An 18,634-nucleotide genomic window follows, 5' to 3' on the forward strand; every position below is an offset into this window, starting at 1 on the left:
GAGGAGTAAACTCCATAGTGAGCTGCATAACGGGAACCATGGCGACTGTAGACATGTCAGTACTTGACTTTTGTCGTTTTTGAAAAGAAAACAACTCACTGCTGTTCTATGTTCTCCTTTTAATGAAGAAATGTCAAGTTCTGATAAAACTAGCACTTTAGCAGCATCCACACTAATGTCTTCTGCCATGCACTGGCCTCTTGTTGCTGCTTGCTTACCTTACCACTCTGCCGTACGTGAAAGTACTGCCCTTCGTCACTGATTGGTCCTGTCACTTTCTAACCGGGCCCAGACTCTTCAGATGGGAGCTTTGCAAGATGGATTTACCAGTGAGAAACATGAAAACAAATCCGTCTGCTTAGGTTAGTGTTACACTGTATAGCCTAGCTTCGTTGGTACAACCAGTGAGAGCTTCTTAAAGGAGCAGTCCTCACTGAAATCACTGGAGGCTAATGCCCTACTTCTGCTTGGTACCTCATATGAGTCAACTTTCAAAAGTACTAAAATATCCCTTTAAAGTATCGATAGTGATATCAATAAGGACTTGGATCAATAAGGAGTATTGATAAGGGTATTTTTACTACTGAAAATGAACAATTTCCATCCCACTCCTTCTGCTACTTACTGTGCACAGATCGATGTGGGACAGGAAGTAAGGAGCCACCATACCTGAGCAGTAGTGAAGTGAAGATGCCCTTGAGCAAGAGTGTTTGGTACCCCACCAGTGTGTGATGGCCCCCAACCCATCTGTGCTTTCACATCAGTAGTATCATCTGTGCATGAGCATACTTGCATATGTATGCAGTCTGGTAAAGTAGACTGGGGTATGCATGTAGATCAGCCAAGAGGAAGAAAGAAGAAGCAACCAGGGCAAACATTTTTGTTATTGGTTTAGATTCTGTGCACACAATGGAGTCCATCTTGCTAACATGGATGCAGTTATTAGTTTTGAGACACCAGCAACAAGCCTCTTCTTATTTGAAATTGGTTCATTCTGCATTGATACAGTTTTTAAAGAAATAAGAGATGTTTGGAGTTTCCTTACAACTCAGCTTACTGACAAACACCCCATATTCGATCATGGTTGTGTTTACATCTCCTGTGCTTGAGTTCACATAAATCATACCTAAAACTACCTCTGCAAGCAGACTTGGTCACAGCCTGTAAAGTCTGACTTTTGTTTATATTGATCTAATGAACTGGACTTTGGGGTCAAGTGTAAACAGATCAGGGTCTGGGACCCCTGTGTGAAACCACTCTTTGCATGTGTGAGTCAAATCATTGTCTACTCCAGTCACTCTTTTCTAGAGTCACTCCAGTATTACATTTAATTACAGCAGAGTAGTGTTGTTATCGAGTGAAACCATGAATTGGAACAGCAGTAATCTGTTATTTGAATACTTTTATTCTCTCTGTTGAGCTGTAAATTGAACACAAGCATTCTAATTTCTAATCACTGTACATTTCATTTTACTCCATTTATCCTAAAGTCATGTTCCTCTGTTTATCGTGTAGGGATTTGCCTCCTGCTCTTGCTAATTAAATTCTATATAATGGAAAGTTCACACACTGTAAATGTATGAAACTCCACAGAGTCTAATCTCCTCAGTAATGGTGTCAGTGTGCGCCGCTCCTACACAACAACAGCTTTGATTGGTGAGCCTCGTTCACATGTAATCCTGCAGCCTTGTACCCGAGTCGCACTCCACTGCTGCTAAATTACATTTCAGTCACTTTACAAAGCTCACTGCTCTCCAGCGTCACTGATTTTAATAGATTCTTTTTTCATGTCACAAAAACAAAATAAAAAAGAGGGGATTACTACACTTTGTCTGTCCTCTGTGTTGTGTTCAGGGTGAACGGGAAACTGGTGGCTCTGAAGGTGATCCGCCTGCAGGAGGAGGAAGGAACACCTTTCACTGCAATAAGAGAAGGTAAGCCTTGCTGACACTTGTAATCTAAGTTAATATAAGCAGCAGACTAACGGCCAGTAAAAGTGTTTTACTCATTACAAGAGATGTTCCAGTACCAAGGTGTTGGGCATCAGCCAATACCGAGTACTGATCCGATACCAGCGTGAACTTTCTGGACTGACTGTGCAGACTAGCAAATTATTATAGACCTATATTTGACTCAGAGCATGGCTCAACAAATAGAATCATAATGTACAGCATCACTGTCATGCTAAAGTTGTTTTTTCTGCTGATTATGGAGTTTTACTGCTAAATATTAAAATAAGAATAATACAGGGGGCTGCATTACAGGTTCTCTCTCTCTCCATTATGGTCTATTCAGGTAGCATGGCCTGATTACAGAACAGCCTGCCATTGGCTGACAAACCCTCACTAAGGGTCAACAATATGACCATTACCATTAAGACTAGTGATAATAGCTGATGGTAATTGGATTAAAATGGATAAAAAGACGTTCAATATTGCATTTACTGGTGTGGATTTAATCATTAAAGTCCCGAAAAGTCACATGAGTTCCAGGCTCGCTGAAAATGCTGCTGCAGGGATTCAAAGGCATCAGTGGTGTCAATGGGATGGTACAATGGTTAGCTTTAAGAGGATAAACAAGCAAGATCAGCAGTATGGGCGGATGATTCAAAAGGTTTCAAACAATTGTGTCACTTCTTGTCGTGTATGACAGCACTGGTCTGGAAGACATTTGAACGATCACATTCACAGAAAATATGCCGTGCAGCCACCACTCTTTGCTGCTGCAGTAGGTCCTGGTTCTTCTTCGCTGCTCTAAAAAGGGTAGCTCATGCATGCAGTGCTTTCATCAAATAAGCCCATAACAAATGAATCAGCTGAGACAACTCGACATAATTTAAAACATTACATAACCTGCATGGATTGTCGGTGGTAGAGTGTTATATTTAGGTGACATATCTAATCTAACAGTACCAGATTTATGCAGCACAAGCAAATCCATACTGACTTGAAAACATGCGTGCATCAGCCAAGACCTGGTGTGGAATTGGAGCATCTGCTCACATCAAGACTGATAACAGCCAGTCAGTGTGTGGGGAAGTGACCTAACCCCAGTTTTCTGTTGTACATGTTTGATAAATAAGGACCAATGTGAAGAGCCCTTGGGTATTAACTAATCCCATACCTTTTAAATGTCCTGTCACTAGCTGCCAGATTTAGTGTATAACCTGTGTTCGCTCTGCAAGACCTGAGGATTGACCCGCCAACACTTCAAATGATTCCACCAGCTCTACCACTGCTGCCAGCAGTTTACTGTAGCTCACAACACAACTGTGAATTTATTTAATGTGACCATTTTTTATTTACTAAACATTCAAGATTTTTCAAGTTCAGCTGATTTGATGATTAGAGGTGTTTTCGACTAAGAATTTTCATAGTTGAATCTGATTCGTCAGATTTTGCCTTTAGTAGACTAATAGTCGAACAGCATTTCTGCTAGACTTTTTTGTCCCCGGTCAAAATGACCGTCAGTCCTCAAGATTTCCGGCCATTTACAACAACTACTGGATGTTTGCTTTAACATTATTTTGCTGCATTAACAGCAGCAAAATGCATAAATCTCTCTCTTATTTTTTTGTGTAAGTGGTTTAAAGTATCAAAATGAAAGCTGTGCGCTTTTCCTTACACACGCAGTCAGTTATACAATATACACCCCCGTTAAACACATAAACAACAACAGTTAGCTTCAAATCAGCACCATTAGCCTGTTAGCACGTTGGCCGCTATCATAACTTAGCAGCTTACAACAGCCAAATACCATCCTCCACCGACAACAATGAAGCATCCAAACACATAACAAAAGTGCTCTCTTAACTGGACACTGCGTTTGAACTCTACATTTCAAATAAAAAATGAGTCTGACCTTCAGTTGCAAATATCAGTCCTCATGATGATATGGCTGTAACCTCTCTGAAGAGAGACAGAGCCTTCGTTATGAGCTCCAAGCAGTCCATGCCATTCTGCACGATGTGATTCTGTGTTGACTACAATCCAACTTTATCTGAGGATTGGTCATAGGTAGTTTATTGAAGTCCACTACAACTCTGCTCGGCGTAAGCCTCTCTCTCACTGCTGCTGCATCATGTTTACGACGCTTAGCTATACAATTCCCTTAGTTTCAGTCTCTCCATGACTCGCAGCGATGACACAAAATCCCCCCATACTGCTGATGATGTTAAGCCTTTAGTTAACCAGGAAAATCTCACTTAGATTAAAATTCTGTTCATGAGAAAGCTCTGGTCAAACTCCCACTTTCCCTGCATAGACCCCAGCAACACTGAGCATGCGCAGAGAGATAGATTTGCTATGACGTCATAGTTTATACCAACACATTCTCGCAACATATCTTCTAGGTTACACAAAATGTAATATGCAAGTATGCAGTATTTACTTTTCTGGTCATTTGCATGTCTTCTGCCAGGCATTTTGACTCCCTGTGCATGCATAGGTTCTCTCTGGGTTCTCCGGCTTCCTCCCATCACCACGGTCATGCTTGTTAGGTTAATTGGTGGCTCTAAATTGCCCGTAGGTGTGAGTGTGCCTGGTTGTCTGTCTCTCTATGTCAGCCCTGTGATTGATTGGTGACCAGTCCAAGGTGTACCCCACATCTTGCCCAATGATAACTGGGATAGGCTCCAGCCCTCGCAACCCCCAATGGGATAAGTGGTGTAGAAAATGGCTGGCCTGACTCTGTCCCAACTGTGCACCATCATATTAGTTGATTAACAGATTCAGATCCATTGATCACTGTCTCACTGACTATTGCTGTTCCAGTTTATCCAATCAGTGGGCTTGCAAATCTCCAGGCTCACTAACTTTAGCAGTTTCTCATGTTATCAAACTGTTGAACCTGCTGTGGCTTTTACTGTAAATGAACAGGGTGTCAGTCTGACAGGATCCTGTCAGAAGGATTAATTATTGCAGTTGATGCACAAGAGTAGGCCTGGGTGGTATGGCCTAAAAATCATATCACAATATTTTTCTTGCCTTTGATGGTAAGGGTATTATCTCATGGTATTACAAAATTAAAAAGAGATAATGCTTTTCAATGCAAATTTAAATGTTATTAACCCCCCTCTCCCCTTAAAACAGACCTCTGATGGCATACTCAATTTTTGTCTAAGCATAGGAACACAATTTTTTTTTTTTTTTTGTTAAGTTTCTCTAGGTTTACTTCTGTCTAACTTCACTCCATGTTTCACATTTCTTTTCTAACCTGATGAGGTGTGTTAAGCTGCTAATAACTTGAACACGTTTCCTGGTGAAGGCATTCACAATAAAAGTGTTTCAGAAAAATAACAGACGCAGACTTTTATTGTGAAGAGCTTGATGGAACTAGTGTGTTTAGCATTGAGCTTAGCTTTGGCTGCCCTACCGGCGAGTGTTTGCAGCTAGTTTACAGCAGCTTTTCTGACCTCATTTAACATCAAAGCCTGGATCTTTGACTCACTGTGGACTTAGAAAGAAAGTCAAAAGTTAAAATAGACCTTTAAATGGTTGGTTAAGCCGTTGAAAGATGAAGAGCTGCAGCGCTGGGCTCTCGACAAAGTGTGACCAGCCAAAGCAGCACTTAGCTTGTGTTAAAGCCCCAGGCAGGCTGACAGAGAAGGCACACTGACTTTGTTGCGGTACAGCGATCAAACTTTGCGAGGACAGAACACGTGTTTTTGCCAGCCAACCATGCTCGGTTTCAACGGCAAGCGCAAGTGACATTCGGTTAGTTATCTGGCTACATGTAAAACTAGAGCTAAACGTGCTATTGACTAGACACAGCCTTAGCTGTCTGTCACAAATCACTCGCTCTGCCAGCTGTAGGAGCGGATATGCCTCGCACGTGCATCACAGCACAACACTGGCTTTTAAACCGGAGATGGCGGTGTTGCAGAAATCCATTCCCTGGCCAAAATTTTACCGGTGACAGTATTAATATCGGTTTACTGCCCACCTCTACACAGGAGCTTCTTTTTCACATCCTGTAACTGAGCCAGGATTTACTCTCTCCGTGCAAACACTGAACACACTCAGACTGCCTCTTTTGAGTATATGCTGGTTTGATTAACCTCCCAGTAACTTGTAAAATATCATCAGCCACAGCCTAAGTCATGATTAAAAAGTCTGCTTTAATCACAATATTTTGACTTCCACTAATCAGAGGATGTTCTAGTAACTGGCTGACTAACCTCAGCCTAAACCTTCATCCTAGCTTGTATTTTCCATCTATTTGCTGCAACAGAGGGTTTCTTTCATACAGACTTGTAACACCATCCAATGGTTTTAAAAGGACCTAAAGTTTCCAGGAAAATCTCCCCTCATCCAGTGATGAAGACTAAAGAACAAAGAGAGAATATTCTGGCAAAAACTTTTTTAGCCGTTCTGAAGTCCTAAACACAGGAGAGAAAAAAAAGACTTAGATCTGACTTTAAAAACGTATCTGCACATCTCTTTGGTTCCCTCAGGGCTTCCGTAGTTTTTACTTTCAAACTGAAGATTTATAATCCTCCTGGCAGGACTCTTTAGATTTTCAGACAAACCTGAGATTGAGGTCCCAGCAGGCCTCAGTTTACCGCTGTAAAGCTGGTTTTGTAAAACATGAGTGACAGAGGTAAATACAGGAGACGACTTAGATATGCTCATATCTGTTATGTAGTTTTGTTATGTTTAGGTTCTGCTATGTATGTACAAAATTCAAGAATTATTGGAACAATTCAGAAAACAGCATCTGACAATAATGCAGGACTAAACTAAAAGTGTACATCTGTGTGGTACCTCTGATTCCATGGAAAAAAACAAGGCATAAACCCTTTTTTGGTCTCACATGGCACTTTTAATATCTTTTAAAATCTGGTTTTAGAGTCTATTTTTACTAGGACCCATTTTTAGGTGCTTTCAGGTCCAGTCTTCCTTCCCTATTTCCTCAACACCTATGGGAGTCTTTGCTAACTTACGGGACACCTCAGAGAGCATCCCCACAGTATGATGCTGCCACCACCATGCTCCACAGTGGGGATGGTGTGTTTGTGGTGATGTGCAAAGTCTCATCAGACTAAAGAAATTTCTTCCTCTTGACCATGGGGTCTCCCACATGCCCTTAGGTGAACTCTTGGCCAGATTGAATCTGAGTTTTCTCTTTGCCACTCTCCTATAAAGCTTTGACTGGTGAAGAACCTGGCCAACAGTTGTTGTCTGCAGAATCTCTCCCATCTCAGCTGCTGAAGCTTGGATCTCCTTCAGAGTAGTCATAGGTGTCTTGGTAGACTCTCGCACTTGTCTCCTTCTTGCACGCTCCCTCAGATGTAACTTAACTCCAGGGGCTGTTCAGTGCCGTGATTTTTTTTGTGTCCTTCCCGTGACTTATACTTTTTAATACCCTTTTTATCTGGGTTGCTTGGAGTGTTCTTTTGTCTTTGTGGTGTAATGGTAGCCAGGAATACAGATTAACCAGTGACGGGACCTTCCAGACACAGGTGTCTTTCTACTACAATCATTGAGACACATTCACTGCACCTAGGTGATCCCCATTCCACTAATAGTGAGACTGCTAGCACCAGTTGGCTGGACCTATGTTGAATTAGGTCAGTCATTTTAAAGGTGGTGAATGTTTATATAGTCACTTATTTTACTCCACACATTCTTGTTTAATTGATATTACTTTGTAGGAATCTGTTTTCCCTTTGACATTGAAGAGTTTTTTGTCACAAAAGCCAAATTTTGTTGACCATAATTTATTTATAACTCAATAAAAGGGTAAAACATCCAAAGGGTTGAATACTTTTTATGAAGGACTGAAATACCAAATGTTTTCCTCTGTCCACATTGTTTCTTTTTGCTGTAGGCAAATTTGTCCTGGCTGTGGGACAGAGGACCCGCTCTTTGCACAGCCAGTCTACATATGTTTTGTGGATCTGAAGAAGGCTTACCCCTGTGTCCCACAGGGAGTAATGTGGGGGGAATTGCGGGAATACGGCGTCCTGGGGCCACTGTGGCGAGCCATCAAGTCCTTGTATAACCAAAATGATCCTGGTCACAAAGTCCAACTCGCTCCCAGTTGCCTGTTGTCCTCCGCCAAGGCTGCCCCTTGTCTGTTTGTGAGTTTCATGGACAGGATCTCGAGGCACAGCCAGAGGAACAAGGGTTTTCGGTTGGGTGACCTCAGAATACCATCTCTGTTTTTTGCAGATGATGTTGGTCTGTTTGCTTCTTCAGGCACTGGGACTGTTTGTCGCTGAGTGCTAAGCGGTTGGGATGAGGGTCAGCACCTCCAAGTCCAAGGCCATGGTCCTCTGCTGGAAAACATTGGGTTGTTTCCTCTAGGTGGGGAGTGAGTCTCCGCCCCAAGTGAAGGAGTTAAAGTATCTTGTCGTCTTGTTAGGAGTGAGGGTAAAATGGAGCGTGAGATTGACAGATGGATTGATGCAACATCAGCAGTGTTGAAGGCATTGTTCTGGACCATTGTGGTGAAGAAGGAACTGAAGGAGCTGGCAAAGCTTTCAATTTACAGGTCAGTCTACCTCCCAGCTCTCACCTATGGTCATAAGCTTTGGGTAATGACCAAAAGAATGAGGTTGCGGGTACAAGCGGTCGAAATGAGATACCTCAGGAGGGTGTCTGGGCTCAGCTTTGGAGATAAGGTGAGGAACTCGGACATCCGGAGGAATCTGGAAATAGAGCCACTGTTCCTTCGCCTTGAAATGAGTGGTTTGGGGATCTGATCAGGAGCCCCTCTGGTGGCTTCCCGGTGAGGTCTTCCAGGCACATCAAACTGGAAGGAGACCCCAGGGTAGAGCCAGAACTTGCTGCAGGGATGATATATCTCATGTGGCCTGGGAACGCCTTGGAATCCTCTAGGAAGAACTGGAAAATGTTACTAGGGAGAGAGAGTGGATGGACTTGCTCAGCCTGCTGCCACCACGATCCAACCCTGGATAAAGAGAAGAATGGGAAAGGATGAACAGTTGAGCCTTTAGTCCTACATCTGACATCCTTTTATATTAAAAACAACAGCATCATAGTTGAAGTCCTGGTTGTGTTTTGGTTTAATGAAACACACACACAGAGGTCATTTGAATTTAGATTAGAAAATGATTCTGTCTGATCTGCGTATGATCCAGGCCTGATAAAATGAGATAGACACTCACATGTGGTCATATCGCTCCATGTGAGTGAATCAGAAACTCACTTTGAAATTGAACTAATTCAGCATTTACTGAGCAGGAAGCTCCCAGCGCTGATACGTGAGCAGCATCACCAGCAGCTGCTGAATAAAGTCATATAACCAGAGTGTATCTGTGCTTATTAAACCCACACCCACTCATGCCCATACTACAGTAAGGGCGGGCGTGTGTGTGTGTCAGAGAGGGGAGATGGATCTTCAAACGCTGACAGGATCTTTGAGGTATCTGTAGCTCTAACCTCACGCTCGCTCAGAGAGGAGTCCTGCCTCGTCTGATTTTTAACAACCTTTAGGTACTCGAACACGATGAATGTATTCATGAGGCTCCTCTGAGGATCTGCCTATCACAGCTCCTCTGTGCCCTTGGAAAGAAAGGAACTTTTTGTTTGCTAAATTAATCAAATTGGCAACTGTCTGAAAAACTCATTTATGTCTCATAATAAAAACTGAAATTATTATGCGGCTCTCACAGTCTGCTCTAATGAAATGGCTCCCAAATGAAATCGCTTCACTGTCGCCAGACCAGTTTCTCTGTCAGCTGCTTGTTTGCCGGTAAATGTTTCTTCAGCGGAAGGTTTGTGTCGGTGCTAGGGCTCCATTAACCTCCAAAACAGAATCCTGCAAGGCCTAAACCATCAAATTATCATCAGAAAATTAAAAATATTCATATTTAGGGATATCATACATGTATGAGTTTGGTTTTGTGACATTGATCCTTCAACAGGGGTGGTTTTAGTAATTCAGAGGCCCTGGGCAAGGGGCAACATGAGCCCCCCCCCCCCCCCCATTTTACATTCAAATATATATATTAATTATTGATTAATCATTATCTTATATGTGATTCTAATATTGACTACATCCTCAGGCCCTTCAGAACAGGAGGCCCCAGACCGTGGTAAAACCTAATGGTAAACACCCCTATGAACAAAGTTAAGCTTAGGGCGCTGTCACATTAGGCCCAGTTGTTTTGAACCGTGCTACGGCGCGATCCCCCTCTCCGGCTTGTTTTCACACTAGCGACATCGAACTGTGCCAGGGCGCACTTGGGTATTTACTCGTTCTGAAACAGCAGGTGGCGGTATGCACGTAGCTGGTTTACAACCCCGCAAAGGAGGAGAAAATAAGAAGAAGCTACCATGGCAACCACTGGGGTCATGACCTGAGCAAAGATTATTTTTGTTTTGATCTGGCAAAAAGTCCATCCTGCAGCCATGGATGATTAAAATCACTTTCAAGATGCCAGCAACTTTGCTCTTCATATCTGCACATCTACTACAGCTCAGAGGATTAAATGGGCTCACGCTGCGCAGATACAGCGGTTTTTGTGGTGACAGGAGACTTTTATTGCCTTTGCACCTCGCTGACTCCAAATTGTGTTAATCTGTAAGGTGAGCCACAACAGACCATTTATTGGCTGGATTCTGATGGTTTCTGCCCTTTATTGAGTAAAAAATGTGAACAAACTGCCGCGCTGTGGAAAGAAATTTAGTTTTTATGATGACGTCATAAAGCTGATACGACGCTCTGTCCCGTATCTGAGTGCGGTTGCATTCACATCTAATCCGAACCGTGCCAGAGTCCACTTGAATCACACCCGAGACCAACTCCCCAAGTGGGCCCGGGCCCGGGCCCGGTGCCCGGGAACAGCTTGTTTGCATTCACACTACCAAAACTAACCGGACTTTGGACTCAAGTGCACTCGGATCCAGGACCGGGCCCCTAGTGTGAAAGCATCCTAAAACTTCCTGGTTTCATAATTTTTGGCGAACACTTGAAATGTCGCCCAGCTCCAAAGATAATGCTTTGCATCCTTTCAAGTTCATGTCAGTCAAAACTGGACTATTTATAAGAAAAATGTAGAATCCTTGGTAGATAATTTGATTTTGTTATACGTATAAATGTTTTATTCATAGTAGAGATGTAAAGATATTGACATTTCGTATCCTGATTTTAATGGCTTCAGATATCAGTTATCAGTATTATTATGGTAGTTTTCTGGACATCTACAGAAACTAGAGATTTAATATTTCAGATCATTCAAACAAGGTGGATGTAAAAAGAACTAAATAAAATCAGCAGCACAGGGACAATTCATTAAAAATAAACTTGAAAACTTGATCAAATATCGGTAAGGTTGTGAATATTTTTGACGATTTGATTTTTTTTTTTTTTTTTTGGACCAGGGGTTCTCAAAATTTTCAGCCTGCAACCCCCAAAATATAGAGATCCAGAGACCGGGGACTCCTACTGTACCTGAAGGTGGTTAAAGCTTAGACTGTAGAAAGAATTGGACAAACCCTGTGTGACATCAGCCGTCTGCTTACCATAGGTGGACTCAAACAGCTCTTGAAGCCAATCTGTGGAGGCTTCCATATTGAAATCACTGTTTCAACTGAACTTTGGATCAGCCTAACGGCCCACCCACTAAGCTCGACTTCCTGTCAGCTAGCTAGCTAGCATTCTGGTTGAAAAAAATGAGCTTCTGCCGGTCAAGCTATCTGTCAATCAAATGAGACACACCAATCAGTCAGCAGTGAGGTTTTTCCTAAATATAATCTAAATCATTGTGGTACAAAAAAATTCACCCCCTCTACAGTGAGAGCACATGAAGATACTAGCTACTGAGACACATTTGTTTTTTTGAACCGGACTGTAAACCAGTTTATTTCTAGTGTAAAAAACCCAGCTGTTTAACAGATGTCCAGACAGGACTTCCGGTGTTCCTGCAGCAAGCCTTAAGTAGACACTCGCTGTATTGCAGTTTTTTGCACTTCCACATTGGCTTCACTTTTGAGGACCGGAGGTTGCTGCTTGGGTTGAACACAGCCATGCACGTTCAAGAACAGCCAGCAAAATCATTGTCCATTTTAAAGTTAATCTGTGATATCTATATTTTTTTCATTTTTATTTTTTTTTACCTGAAAAATAACCACACATATCTAAGCAATAGATATATTTTTTAAGTAATTTGTGCCACAGTATGTAGCCATCTCACGAATACCGTTTCCTTAAACAGAATTAAAATCGCAAACTTTGGCAGAAATGCTGGTGAAATAGGATTTACAAGTAGCGGAAATGGGTTCAAAGTAGCAAAAATTAATACATTTTGGAAAAAAATACAAAAAAAGGGCAAAATTGGCAAAAAGTGGCAGAAATTGAGTAAAAGTGGCAACAGTTGGTGGGAGAAGTGGTTAAAAAGTGACACAAATAAACACTTTTACCATTTTTTATTATTTACCGCACAGTTAAGTGTGGTTATTGCTAACAATAACATGGTAATCAAGATATAAATGGAAAAACGTCATAAATAATGTAATGTGATAAATCTTGGTTATCATTATTAGCAGTTACTATTTTTATCTAATTCATAGAATATTTAAAGGTCAAACTCCATATTGAATGATGGAAGAATGAACTGAAGTAATTTTCCAAACCTCCTTAATGTATAGACCCATTCATCCTTCCATCTGTCCATCCATCCATCCATCCATCCATTCATCCATTCATCCATCCGTCCGTCTGTCCATCCATCCGTCCGTCTGTCCATCCATCCATTCATCCATCCATCCATCCATCCATCCATCCATCCATCCATCCATCCGTCCATCCGTCCGTCTGTCCATCCATCCATTCATCCATCCATCCATCCATCTGTCCATTCATCCATCCATCCATCCATCCATCCATTCATCCGTCCATCCATCCATCCATCCATCCATCCATCCATCCATCCATCCATCCATCCATTCATCCGTCCATCCATCCATCCATCCATCCATCCATCCATCCATCCATCCATCCATTCATCCGTCCATCCATCCATCCATCCATCCATCCATCCATTCATCCATCCATCCATCCATCCATCCATCTTCTATACCACTTATCCTGTTGAGTGTCTTTTGGGGGCTGGAGCCTATTCCAGCTGGTATTGGGGGAGAGGTCGGGTACCCCCTGGACTGGTCGCCAATCGTATGGTTGACATATAGAGACAGACAACCAGGCACACTCACGCTAGCCAATAGAGTCACCAGTTAACCTAACGAGCATGTCTTTGGTGGTGGGAGGAAGCCAGAGGACCCGGAGAGAACCCATGTATACACGAGAAGAACATGCAAACTCACACAAAAAGGCCCTGACTCAAAAGTGAACCAGGAACCTTCTTGCTGTGAGGTAACAGCGCTAACCTCTGCACCTCAGTGCAGCCCCTTAATATATGGATGGGATATGTAATTCCTTAAGAGTGCTCTGGGTCTACTCCAAGGTCTCCTCCCATTCAGACATACCCAGAAACCTCCAAAGACATCCTACCAGATGCCCGTGTTTAATGTGAAGGAGCAGCAGCTCTTCTCTAAGTTCCCTCCAGATGTCTGAGCTCACCTTCACCCTTTCTCTAAGGCTGGCTCTGGAGGGAACTCCCTTTGGCTGCATGCACCTGTGATCTTGTTAAGCTCTTCTCTGAGGGTTGGAGCAAAGATTGACCAGTAAATTTAAGGCTTTGTTTCCCGGCTCAGCTTGCTCTGCATATATTCTTAAAATAAACTGTGTATTTGTCATAATCCTGCTGTTTTTCTCCTTTACTTTGCTTTTGCTTTACCTTGCAGTGCAAAGCTCTGTGTCAGACAGTTGTGGGCGACTTCTTCTGCCGTGGATTACCATGAAACAGACATAATCAATACTTCATCAAACTGTTTTTAGTATTGCTTTTTACTGATTATCACGAGAGGCTGCAACTTTCATCCATTCAGGAGAAATATGACAAAAATAGTCAAATGTAGGAGTCTTTCTTTGAGAACTTCATGGGATCTTCGACTGATAAAACTGCTTTTATTTCCAGTTTTCATAACTTGTGTAACTTGATTTTGGCTCCAGGTTTTCCCACGCAGAACTAGGCCATGCTAATTACTGATCACACAAAGAGTTGAGTTTTCTTAAACCTCTTTTTATTTTTTCCACCATCCTCTCACACTGAACTCAAGGTCTGCCTCAAACGAGGGGAAAAGCTTGTGAAAGTCTTAGCGAGTCAGTCCCAGAATATGTGATTGCTAACATAATGGGCAATTTGTTGATCTCCCAAACACATGAGCACAGCAATACGCTTATTAAGCATGTCCATTACATCATAAATGTGTTGATTAATGAGCGTGAGAGCTTATGCAGTAAATCCAGCCAGTGTTTTCTTCTTCTGTTGTAATCTTTCCTTAATCCCTTGTATGTATGTGGTGAGGCTAACAGCAGGGCTGTGCTGCATCCTAATGATGCTGCTAATGAAGGCATAGATCACAGAAACTCCACTGGTATTTGAGTGTGTGCTTTCCATTAACTCTGTCTGATCTGTCTCTGCAGCGTCTCTTCTGAAAGGCCTAAAGCACGCCAACATTGTGCTGCTCCATGACATCATCCACACCAAGGAAACCCTCACGCTGGTCTTTGAATATGTGGTGAGTGTGCAGAGGTCTGAAATTATCTTTGAGATCCGTTTTTGGTGTTCAAAAGGAAGAGAAGCCACAGCTTTAAAGGTCACAGAAGTCATCGCTCCACCATGTGTGTTTACTCTGATTGATTTGACCTCAGAGGCTCCTCGCTGACAGGGTTTCGGTTTTTAATACTCGGCCCACAGCAACATGAGCTGTGGATATTTTGATTGGCATGCTCTGGTTTATAGGGCACATAAATGCAGCCAGAGCTTTTTCCACTCTTTGGTGCCATAGAAAGGCAGCCAGAGGCACCAGAGGCTGCTCTGTCTGCGCCCAGAACAAGAAGCCAGACGGCCATTTTACTGGACGATCGCTGTTTTAGTGTTTCCACAATGGTCCTCTGCAGCACTGTAAACACAGCAGACATACAAGCCATACATGCCTTGAAGCAGGGGTGTCAAACTCAAGGCTCGGGGGCCAAATCCGGCCCTTAGTGCAGTTATAGCCGGCCCACCAGATCATATCATATTTTTGTTACAACTGGCCCACCAGTCTGAGGTCTGCAGATTTCCCCCAGTATAACAACGTAAACTTATCCTTGATAATTTATAACATCCTCACTGAGTCATAAATATTAGAAAAAGTAAACAGTAAAAATGATTTGATAAAAAGTCAGAATTGGAGGAGGAGTTCTGTTTTCTCTATATTTTCAATTTTGCATCTCACACTAAAAGTTATGGTTTTTAATTTTTATCTCATATTTTTACCTTTTAAATCCATAATTTTACATGGTGAGAGAGTCTCTTGCGCTTCAACCCCTCCACTCATGGAGGTCGGTGCTCACAAAAGGACCAGCAACAATCAGAGGTGTTTCAGTGGGTAAACCAGGTAAACCCAATGAAGAAACTGGAGCACACGAATCACTTGTGGACATTTAATCAGGTTTTTTTTTGATGAAGATGCAGTGCGCGTCGAAACGTTAGTCCTCTGCACCTGATTAAACGTCTTCAAGTGATTTGTGTGCTCCAGTTTCTTCATTGGGTTTACCTGGTTTACCCACTGAAACACCCATAATTTTACATTTTTAAAACCTATTTTGACCTTTTAAAGTCATGATTTTGTCTTTATCTCATATTTTGACCTTCTTCAACTCTTAACTTTGACTTTTATCTCTTTTCTAACTTTTTAAACTCGTGATTTTTAAATTTCTTTCATATTTTAACTTTTAAAACTCATGATTTAAAATTTAATATCATATTTTTACACTTTAAACTAATGATTTTGATGTATATCTCATATTTTGATTGTTAAATTTCCTGATTTTGAATTTTATCTCAGTTTTGCTGACCATTTCAACTCCTAACTTTCACTTTTATCTCATATTTTGACTGTTAAAAATCATGGTTTCAGTTTTCTATCTCATATTTTGCCTTTTAAAAACATTATTTTGACTTTAAATGTCATGTTTTTACCTTTAAAACTTATAAGTTTGACTTTTCGTCTCAGATTTTGAGTTTTAACTTATCATGTTGACCTTATAATCTTAAACTCATTTAGGTTGACAGTCCATGGTTAAATCTTGACCCTGTTAGGCCCTCGGGTTAGACCCAAATTCAGAACCCCTGCCTTAAAGAGGTGAATGTGCAGGTCACAACTTGTCCATGAGAGCGTTTGGTGTTGTTGGATTGTGTATTTGATAAGTTTGATGAGGGAAAGCCAGAATATCATAAGACACCACAGCGTTAGCTGAGCAGCTCCTAACTTGATCTAAAAATAGCTTGCACCAACAACTAAAGGTAATGAACCTATTAGTAAGACTATAGGAATTATGGCAATGGGCGAATTTGCCAAAATGTTGAAGTATCCCTTTAACTGCTTTTTTAACATATAAAAATCATGTGGATTGAAAGTGGCGCCACCTGCTCCAATTGCATGCTAGATGTCCCAGAGAACTGAAAAGTCTGACCTTAACAGCTCCGCCTCTCTCTGGCTTTGATATTTATACCCAAACATCTGACAACAGCAGTAAAAAGCATCTACAGACAGTGGAAGACTGGTCATGTCTTAAACATCCTAGGGGAAAAATACAACATAAACTAAATTAATAAGTGTGTATAATCATCATACCTGTACGATACTTCTGGCTGCCATACCTCCACTGGATTAGGATAGTGCATCAGTTCTGACGTGGATGTAGCATGCTGTATTAGCCTGAACTGATGGGGCAGAGGGGATCTTACACAGTCAATGAAATAGCAGGGATAACAGTGGCAGAAATGTAGACTAAAATCCCTCCTAGACTCTTCTTAAAACTGAAGAGGCTCTGCTTTAGTGCCCCATCTTCAGTGAGACACCAGAGGGAAACAAAAACAACTGAAGATAATGGAAAACACATAAAAATATGGATGCCATCACACTGTATGTGTCCTTTGTTATTACTGTTCTGCAGTGATTTGAACATTAACTTGGCTAAAATGTTCCACAAAATAAACATAAAGTTAGCCGTATAAATCTGTATAAATTCAATTTAGTTAAACCTTTTTCTAACCTTACAGCCTTTAAAGAGCCACTAATGTGAACAGTCTTAATGGACTAAATTCTCTCCAAACGAGTCACTGTTATTAGAATAAATAAATAAGTAATAATGGATTATTTCAGGACAGTTTCTATTGTCATTATTTGTTAAATAAAATGTTTTTTAATGCTATATAAAAGCTAGAAAATCTCAGCTCTCATCTGTTGAAACCAAAGTGTTTTGAAGGGTCCAGATCCTCAGTTAACCCTTCTGTCGGTCTCATTGATATTCAGCTCGATGTTTCATCTCTGGATTGCTGAGCGAGGCGAAATCTCTGAACCGGGCCGCTGACTCAGCTCTCCGTCGCTTCAGCATTTAATGAGAGTGAAAACAGTGCAGTGCCCCCCTTTGGCCGATGTTACACATGTCAGAAGTTCAGGTTTGAGACGTTATGAGACGAGTGGAGCTGGAACGGTCAGCTCTAATAAGGACTGAGAGGAAACTGGCTTCAACAGGAATTTAAACACGAATGTCAGTTTCTCAGAAATAAGTTTGTGATATTTTAAACACAGCCTTTGACACGAGAAATCACTTCCTTTCATTTGTATTCCAACCTGGTTTATTTACCTTATGTATTTAACTGTGAGATCAAGATTAGGGATGTGCATCTCCAGGAGAAATGCTCTTCTTAGAAGTCACTTGCAACAATTAAAAAAACATTACAGTACATCAGTTTGTAGTTCGATGCTACCGCTGTTTCTGACTTTCTTTATGTCTTTATCCATTTCAGCTTCAAGGTAGAAGCTCAGAACACCTAGGCCAGGTTTGAGCTGATGGAAATTTATGCTAGGGATGTGCTTTTCAGGGAAGGTAACTCTTTAAAGGTCGTGTACGGATGTTTGCTGGCTCAATGCCAGCACACAAATGGAAATTGCCATTAACAGTTTTGTAGATTTGATGTTATACCAAATTAAGTTTAGGTCATTTGAACTTAAACAGTATATTGATTCTGTCACTGGGACGCTCTCAGTGAAAACAATAGGACATGAGACAACAAGTAGATAAGATAAGATAAGATATTCCTTTATTAGTCCCACAAGGGGAAATTCCAATTTACAGCAGCAGAAAGGATCTTAGTCAAAGCAGGCCATTGGTGACAGAAACAATAGAAAATACAATAGAACACACACGATAGAAATAGAGTACAAATAAAAGTAGTGTTGCAAGAGCACTAATAATCCAAAAGTATGGAATGTAAAAACTTTAACTTACAAATTATAAATAGTATTTACAGTTATGTACAGGTTGGGTATATTACAGATTGGGTGTGATGGAGATATTAATATGTACAGCTATATACACATGTACACAAATAAATCTACAAACGTGTACAGATTATACACATAAATTAGTTATTGCACGGATTATTTTGAGCAGTTTCTGTTGTGGAGTCTAACAGCTGCAGGAAGGAAAGACCTGATCCACACACTTTGGGTGGATCATCCTGTCACTAATGGAGCTCCTTAGTGCAGTG

General features: G+C 41.4%; 1 protein-coding gene across 3 annotated transcripts in view; it reads left to right on the top strand.

Moving 5' to 3' along the window:
* Positions 1-18,634, top strand: part of cdk14 (cyclin-dependent kinase 14) — a 391,958-nt gene that overhangs the window by 156,429 nt on the left and 216,895 nt on the right. For all 3 annotated transcript variants that reach the window (XM_041794334.1, XM_041794335.1, XM_041794336.1), the window contains 2 exons: positions 1,855-1,934; positions 14,515-14,609. In XM_041794334.1, coding sequence (XP_041650268.1) covers positions 1,855-1,934; positions 14,515-14,609 — 175 coding nt within the window. The remainder of the gene's footprint in view (positions 1-1,854; positions 1,935-14,514; positions 14,610-18,634) is intronic.

This window comes from Cheilinus undulatus, linkage group 8 (genome assembly GCF_018320785.1).
Source record: "Cheilinus undulatus linkage group 8, ASM1832078v1, whole genome shotgun sequence".
NCBI lineage: Eukaryota > Metazoa > Chordata > Actinopteri > Labriformes > Labridae > Cheilinus > Cheilinus undulatus.